General features: G+C 37.5%; 1 protein-coding gene across 2 annotated transcripts; it reads left to right on the plus strand.

Moving 5' to 3' along the window:
• The first annotated feature begins 277 nt into the window (after positions 1-277).
• Positions 278-8,235, plus strand: aqp4 (aquaporin 4). Of its 2 annotated transcripts, none has more exons than XM_079475523.1 (5): positions 278-401; positions 2,070-2,490; positions 3,063-3,227; positions 3,903-3,983; positions 5,331-8,235. In XM_079475523.1, exons 1-5 carry the CDS (start codon positions 370-372, stop codon positions 5,598-5,600), a joined length of 969 nt encoding a protein of 322 aa, XP_079331649.1. In that variant the 5' UTR covers positions 278-369; the 3' UTR covers positions 5,601-8,235. The 2 variants fall into 2 exon arrangements, with proteins under 2 accessions (XP_079331649.1, XP_079331648.1); XM_079475522.1 differs by lacking the exon at positions 278-401 and adding an exon at positions 878-1,022 and having other exon boundaries at positions 5,331-8,230.
• Positions 8,236-8,441: the final 206 nt, after the last annotated feature.

Genomic DNA, 8,441 nt, shown 5'->3' on the forward strand with positions numbered 1-8,441 from the left:
TTATTGTTTAAATTGCACTTTTTAGTATTATAACTATGTTGTATTCTATCACTTCTTTTCTTTTACATTCTATTACTTGCACAGTCTAAGAAAAGCTGACCAGACATTTCCCCACAGGTAGAATAATGTGTAACTGTAGGCCTATATGTAATAAATAATCAAATTAAATGAATTGAAATATATTATTATAGACCTCAAACACCACACTATGTGTGATAAAATGAGGGGTGAGTTGTGTCATCTGTCGTATATGGCTTATGGCTCTGTTGGTCATGCTGGGCATTCAGTTCACTGTGATTTGATGAAGAAGAGCCGGTAACAGGACACTCAGAAAGGAGTCCATGGACAGCTGGACAGTCTGCAGAAGGCATGTCAGTGTGCGGAGCCCTCGATCGATGCAGGTGCGTTGAAGACGTTCATTTGTAAAATGTGCATCTATAGGCTATTATTAACACCTACTGTACAGCTTAGTTTGAGCTTTTTATTTAAAAGTTTTCGTTTAAGAGATCCTTCATAAATCAGATGTGAATATTTCTTTAAAATATGTTTGACCTATATTTAATATGTTCTTGATATGATCCACTGAAGTGGGCACGTGTCTGCATGTGTTGATTTCTCTGAGAGCATTCGTGACCCTGTTTAAAGTCCTGCTGTATTGTTTGTCCTTATAAAAAATTTTTTTTGCCGGTAAACACTTTAATGGAGGATGGAGTTGTTTTTATCACCAGCAAGCAGATAATGATTTGTTTACCAGTCGTGTTTAATGAATCTTAATGGTTTTATTTGAGAATTGAGGAAATGTTTGTGAATCAGAGGGAGGAGATGCTGAGGACTTTCAGACATGTGTTAAAGAAAGGATGCGCTGTAGTTCACACACACACCGCAGTTAAACCAGCACGCCTACAGTATATTCTCGTGACTGCGTTTGCGGTAGACTTCACCCGCAGACAGGATGCGTGTTCAGGGATGAGAAAAGCGTATTCGCACGTCTCGGCTTCGGATAAAAGGTGTGGTTGTCTTCGGTAAGTTTGTCGGTTTTTTGTCGCGTTGCTTTGGAAACGGATGTTGCTGAGCAAGTCCAAATTTGGACTGGTGTATGGAAAGTTTGACGCACCTGACAGAGAAGATGCTGGATATACGAAATGATCGTATTTCAATAAAACATCGTCGTTTGGTTAGACAACGATGAGTTATGAACCCGCACGAGAGAATACGGTTAAAAAGTGTTATATTGTTATTTTTACAAGAACACCATTATTCATTCATTTATGTGTTTATGTGTTCATGTTGTTAGGATTTCAGCTAATTGGTTAACAACATCGAAGAATGTAAGCCAACATAGGCTAACCACAGTTTATTTATTTAATCATTTCATTAGTGAAAACAATGTCGCCGTCACTATTTGTGCGTTTTGCTGTTGCAGATTGAACACTCGCTGTTTGGTTATTAATACACACGCTGTGTTTATGAATCTTTCTGTTATTTTTTGTGTGCTCTTTGGGTTCCTAATTGGATGAATTTCCACTTGAAATGAGCTCACAGATGAACTGCAAAGAGACACTTTTAAGAGATATAACGTTGCCCTTTAAAAACACCATGATAATCATTTTAATGAACATTATAGTAGAATTATCTCCTCTTTCCTGGATTTAGTCGGAAAAAATAAAGTTCACTCTTCAAAAAGGTGCTTCAAGATGGCACAGAATAACCATTTTTGACTGAATGGTTCCGAAGAACCTTGTTTCATAAAAGTGGTGGGAAGATTGTGAAAAGAAAGAAATGGTTTGACTAAATTGTTTCGTCAGAATGAAGAATCTTTAGTAGCACTTTTTTTCAAGAGTGTTCACTGAAAGTTTCTTTGTCAGAACCATACACCTCCATAAGACCTTTCTGTTACACAAAAGGCTCTTTGTAGTGGAAAACATACTGTTAAAAGTTTTTTTAACTGAATGGTTCTTCTTTGGCATCACAGCAAAAAAAAGCAATAATCCTCTCTGTTAAATACAGTTTTGCTTTTGTGTACAAATAATAACACAGGTGTTTATATGCTTACTTTGTGTCCCTTCAAGGAGGTGTGTATCATCCTGCTCATGCAATAACACTGTCATGGCCGCCTTCAAGGGTGTGTGGACACAGGAATTCTGGCGAGCCGTTTTGGGGGAGTTCCTCGCCATGTTAATATTTGTGCTGCTCAGTCTGGGATCCACCATCAACTGGTCGGCAAAAGAAGATAAGCCTTCCCCTCCTGATCTTGTCCTCATTTCTCTGTGCTTTGGCTTGTCCATCGCGACCCTCGTCCAGTGTTTTGGCCACATCAGTGGTGCCCATATCAACCCGGCTGTTACGGCAGCAATGGTCGCCACACGGAAGCTGAGTCTGGCAAAGGCTGTGTTTTATCTGTTGGCACAGTGTCTGGGGGCATTGGTGGGGGCAGCGATCCTGTATGGGGTGACCCCTGCATCAGTGAGAGGAGGAATGGGAGTTACTTCTGTGAGTTTGATTTTAGGCCCGGTTTCAAAGACAAGGCTTGGATGACGACAGGACTAGGCCTTAGTTAGATTATGATATTTAAATTGTTTTTATAAACCTGCCTTAGAAAAAGACATCCCTGGTGTGAATCTTGAAACAAAACAGTGACATCTACATGTTTTAAGATGTAAGACGGGTCAAACTTGCATTTTAGTCTGTAAAACCAGGCATTAAAGTTTCAACTGTACATAAAGCTGCAAATCGTAACTTTTGTCTCTATATCGCCATCTCTGTTTGAACCGTAAAATTGCAGTTTACTTATATTTACATGACCTTAAAAATAACTTATATTTTCCACAAAATTAAACCTAAGTGTTCAAAATATAAATTATTGTAAACTTACTGTTGTGAATCAAGGCTTTTTAACATTTAGGAATTTTAACAAAAAAAACGTACTTATTGCAGCTTTAACTGTTATTGTTCTTAAAGGTACAGTCTACCCAAAAATATATGCTATATTTTTTCATATAATATAAATAATAATTTACTTCACCCTTCATTCCATACAAACAACTCACTCTCGCCCCCTGTAGGTCAATCCTGAAATCTCCACTGGCCATGCAATTGTGATTGAACTCATAATCACCTTTGAGCTCGTTTTCACCGTCTTTGCCACGTGTGATACCAAACGCAGTGATCCCAAAGGTTCGGCGGCATTGGCGATTGGCCTGTCAGTGTGCATTGGTCATCTGTTTGCTGTGAGTATCCAAATTTTATAGCTTTTAGAAAACAGGACATTTTTTAATTGCTTGGTTCTTTTCTGAGATATTTCTAATGAGCTTAAACAGTTTTGAGAGAATCCAAAGTTTCATCCAGCACTGTCAAGCACATTTTTAAACAGTGCTTGAAGATCTTTATCCTGTACAGATCAATCCCTTGAGAGCGTATCTGCTCTGTTTTACGGGCTGCACTTTCCTGTGGAGAATCTGTGCCCTAGCTACAATCCCATGTGATAAAATTAACTCCATGCAAAAAGTCCCAGCAGAATTTCCAAAGAGGTGTTTTTACGAAGTCGTCTACGTTGTTAGGGATGTTGGCATGAGAGCAAAATGTCTCCCTCTTGGATTCGGGCCTGACATTATGACAACATATTAAAAAGACCAAACACTCTCAAATCACTCTTGCATATCGTCTTCTCTTCTGTTTCTTTGCATTTTACATACTACTGTTCAGTTTGCTTTCGTTGACCAACGTTTGCCTCTGTTGTGATCACATCACAAGTGCACATATTTAGTATAATGCAATGTAAGTCGCTTTGGATTAAAGCGTCTGCCAAATGCATAAATGTAATGTAAATGTGATCTTGTATCTTTTGTTTTGTCATTGTGTCTCATTTCATGATCAATGTAGAAAGTCTTGTCTGTGCATTACAGATCCCGTACACAGGAGCCAGTATGAATCCGGCTCGCTCTTTTGGGCCTGCGATCATCATGGGAAAATGGCACGATCACTGGGTGAGATTCACTGTACACAGTGGGTTCGTGCAGATTCTTAGTTGATGTTTATGTGCACAAAGATTGAAGGTCAGAATTGAGTTTAGAACTATGGTATGATTGATGGGACTTTTAAAATGTTTCTGATTTAGTGCCAGAACATTTTTGAGAAGGACTAACTGTGTCTTGCACAGCAAGAACTTTCACTGAGTTCATCTCTGACCTATCAGGTTGCTTTAAATTTAAATAAATATGTAAACGGATTGTAACTTGTATGCCTATATGTCTAAAAATGGGGACAGAGCATAAAAACACAAAACATTTATTAAAGCATTATTATGCCACTATAATGGAAACCTATGGGTGCACTATTTACGCCGTTTCTTGAGACTTCTGACTTAGTTTGGTTCGTATTTGGGCGCATGTTATTTCACTATGAGTGATGCTTGCTGTCCTCACTGCCGCTGTAACATTAGAAAGGTCAGAACATCTCCTTCATGGAGTGTTTAATACACCTAGCATGTTACACATGCTTTTTAAAGGCTGGGTGTGGGTTTCATCAATGGAAGATTTAGGAGATATCACTGTAAGGAGAGATGGGATACTTGAGAGACTCACAGGCATAAATCAGAGACAATGCCAAATAAATGCTTAACGGTCAGCTGGTTCACCCGGTGATAGCTGCTGGAATATAATAGCTTGGAAATAATGACGAAACAACTAAAACTGTATGCGTAACCAATATACATCTGCAAATCAGTTTTGTTCGTGGCACTTGGAAAGCAATGAGCAGAACAGTGCTTTGATTTCTGTGTTTCTTTTTTTCGTAAATTACTTTTAGAGACTAAGACGCGCATATTGCGCAATTTTAGTTCTGTTTTCAGTACAGTTTCTTATTGTATTCACCACTTGTTTGTTATTGTGACTTCCTCGATAAATCTCTTAAATAGCACAACAGCAAAACAGCTGTTTTTGGTCTCTTTACATGTCACTTAAAGAATGTCTTAACTGTTCTTAGTAATAATAAGATGTTTGAACCACAGTGAATGTGGATTCCCCAAGCTTGTGGTGAACTTTGTCCACTTCATCCTAGCATGATTTCATAATATGCCAAAGAACATTTTGTATGATTCAATGTAATTTATATTCATATAGTCAATGTCATGAATTCTTAAAAATAGTGCCAAATTATTAATACTTAATTTTTTGGTACTTTATAAAATCCTAAAACCTTTTTATTTTGTCAGGTTATATTAAGTTAAAAATTTTTTATATACATCTTTTTCTGTGTTTACAACAGACAACTTAACAAGATTCATCCTTTGTCTTTTATCTCTCTCTCTCTCTCTCTCTCTCTCTCTCTCTCAGGTGTACTGGGTGGGCCCTCTAATAGGGGGTGTACTAGCTGCCACTGTGTATGAATATTTATTTTGTCCTGACCCTGACCTGAAGCGTCGCTATGTTGACGTCCTCTCCAAGAGCCCCTTCCAAATCGACCCGTATCGGGTGGTGGACACTGATGCTTTCCCCAACGATCAAGCTCAGCTTATGGTCAAGCAGGCCACGATCAGAGTGTTGGACATGGAGAGGGAGAAGAAGAAGAGAGAATCGACTGGAGAGGTGTTGTCATCTGTATGACTAGTAAGACGCACTGAGAAGGAACCACAAAACAATGAAGAGCTCAAGGAGACAGATTTGATCTAGTCACGGTGTGTCAAATCTGCTACGAAAATACACCTGACTAGCAATGAGCTAAAAACTACCTTAAAGTCAGGTTTCACACATAATTTGTAATAACTTTTGTAATGGCCATACACAGGATACAGCCATATTGTCAATAGAACCCGCTATGATGTTTTTCCCTATTCTTGTGCATTTCTTCAGCAAATGCATCCTAATTTATCCTCAGTAAGTCAAATACCTGAGGAGTCTGACACGGGTAACAGTTTTGTTTGGTCTACATGTTATTTCCAGCACTATCAGGGATCATGATTAGATCATAACCATTGTAATTCAAAGGCCTATAATTTTTCTTCTCAGTGCACTCTATGTGAATAATCCCCTTCACTCCCATGCATGCCATACTGTACGGAGAACTTTTAGTTATGAAGGTTAATGTTTGGAATGTTACTTTAGTAATATGTAGTATTGCAACTTTTATGAATTAAGTACCTTCTATTTGATATTTGATGCTTTCAGGTTTTTGCATATCCGACTTTATATATGATGGACATGTGCACAAAACAAAATCTTAAAGAACACAATTTCAAAAACATATACAACTTTTAATAGTGTAATATCTTAAAAAAAACATTTTTGATTAATAGGTAAGTGATTTATAAATTTTTTTATTCAGTTTACAGTCAAGCTTCACAAATTAAGTTTTTACATAATAACTTTGTGTTAGCCAATTCTGTTGATTACCCAAAAATGTTATTAAAACTACTTGTTGCATAGCTTATATAACTAATAATCGAAATCAAAAAAAATATTTATGTACATTGCATTGTGCCTACCTGTAATTATTATAATCTGAGCATCTTTTCATTCTAACACCGAGTGAAATGTTTAATGTATATACTCTTTTTACCAGCAGAGGGCAGCATACACTAAATCATCGCTGCCCACCAGAGATCCCAATAACACTTTGATTATCTTTTTTATAACAGATTTGTTTATCTTTTATTGACAGATTTTTCTTTCGTTTTCGTGAACTTAGAGGAGGGACCTTCAGCTCCTCTCTTTGGTGTACGATCAATACTCCCGATTAAATACAGTAAGCAGGGCACACCTTTTTTTAAGTAAAGGCTTTTTATATATAGCCAATGACACGTCCTTTGATTTTTCTGGGTGTGTAAAAGGGGGAGGAAGAGGGAATCAAATTGCAATAAAAGTGTTTATATTTATAATTAAGAATGTGGTAAATCCCAAGGGTGCTGACGGCATGACAGCATCCCATTCTTCAATGCCTCCCTCAGCTATTTATTAAAATTTAAATCTTAATTGCTCCATTTAATTTAATTGGAGAAAGAAAAAAATCTCAGTAGTTAGTGTGTTGAAATATTTATTTTCCCATGAGTCTACAGAGGAGATTCTCTAGCACAATGCACGTAGAAAGCTACCCAGACTACTCGCTATTCCAGCATCAAACACTTGCGTGTGCATGTGTGAATGTGCATTAATCCGGTTTAACAGCCTTAAAAGTTATAACAGAAGTGATGAAAATTGCAAAAGCATAGACAGTCAAACAGATGCATACCTAGACACACACAGACACATGTGTAAGGCACAAAGGAAGGAAGTTGCATTCTGTGACAGTTGAAACAGGGCCAGGGGCTGAACACAATAAACATTCTCAATATGAATATTCATACAAGCTCACACTTTTGGTTTTGTGTAATATAAAGCAGGCCAATGAATATTCCTGGAGACAAATTCACTGTATGTGGAAGGTTGTGTCTATTTCTTTAAGTATTGCATTCCACCCGGAGTGTTTAAATGGGACCTGAGGAGTTAAGCTTACTGACCTTTATGTAAATTGGCTTTCCGAGTGACAAATCTTAAATGAATGAAATCAGGTATGAAATAAAATTATTCAGGCTAACTTTAAAACCTTCTGTCTTGTGAAATGTTTATGTTGAATGGGTTTTTGCAGGTAAACTGACTCCTAATTATTCATTATATCCTATAGACATATCAGATCCAAATACACACAATGATTGACAGGCCACAAACATGTTTGTTTGGCTTAGCTTTGTCCCATCTAAAACCAGCCTGGATTACTTGTATTATCTGATTTCCAAGTCTGGGCCGGGATTCCCAAAACATTCGTATCACGGCGTTGTTTTAAAGAATGACGTAGCATTAAGAGGGTTTTGGGAAACCCAGTCCTGATCTCCTGAAAAAGTGCCCAAAACCCCAAAAGCGCCTTAACCCGTCCAACAAACCAGTTGGGACAAGCTGGTAAACTGGCAAATACAAACAAACTAAGCGGTTGCCCGCCACAGAAGTGTTTTTATTTATTTATTCCAATTTATTTATTATATTTACATTCATGTATTTGGGGGACTCTTCAAAGCACCTTAAAAGGGCATTCATGGTACATTTTACAAAATTGTATGTTGGCATCGAACCTGCCATCTTGGCTCTGCACACTAGTCACTAGTTTAGCTACAGTATAGGAATCCATTTCAATTATATACATCGACACTTTCACAGCTTTGAATACTGCTTTTCCCATCATCCGTTTCATAATAAAAGTTTAACACAAAGCAAAACACTCTAGCCTTCATTCTAACTCTATCAGATCAACCTCGGGGATTTATACCCCGGCAAACACAGACAGTTTTTCTCTCATACAGTACATCAGCCAAACGCACCATGCAGAGATCCAAAGAAATAGCCTTTACTTAGGGAATTCTGAATTTTAAATGGCAAATCAAGCATTTAACACTTTCAACCTCCTAATAATTTATACAA

Source organism: Barbatula barbatula (genome assembly GCF_947034865.1).
Source record: "Barbatula barbatula genome assembly, chromosome: 15".
NCBI classification, from domain to species: domain Eukaryota; kingdom Metazoa; phylum Chordata; class Actinopteri; order Cypriniformes; family Nemacheilidae; genus Barbatula; species Barbatula barbatula.

What these genes read in the sequence shown, in the direction of transcription:
- aqp4 (XM_079475522.1), top strand. Translation starts at nt 967, where the DNA reads ATGAGAAAAGCGTATTCGCACGTCTCGGCTTCGGATAAAAGGTGTGGT. An exon ending in GAGGAATGGGAGTTACTTCT is followed by an intron (nt 2,491 to 3,062) that starts GTGAGTTTGATT and finishes CGCCCCCTGTAG; the next exon opens with GTCAATCCTGAAATCTCCAC. An exon ending in GCATTGGTCATCTGTTTGCT is followed by an intron (nt 3,228 to 3,902) that starts GTGAGTATCCAA and finishes TGTGCATTACAG; the next exon opens with ATCCCGTACACAGGAGCCAG.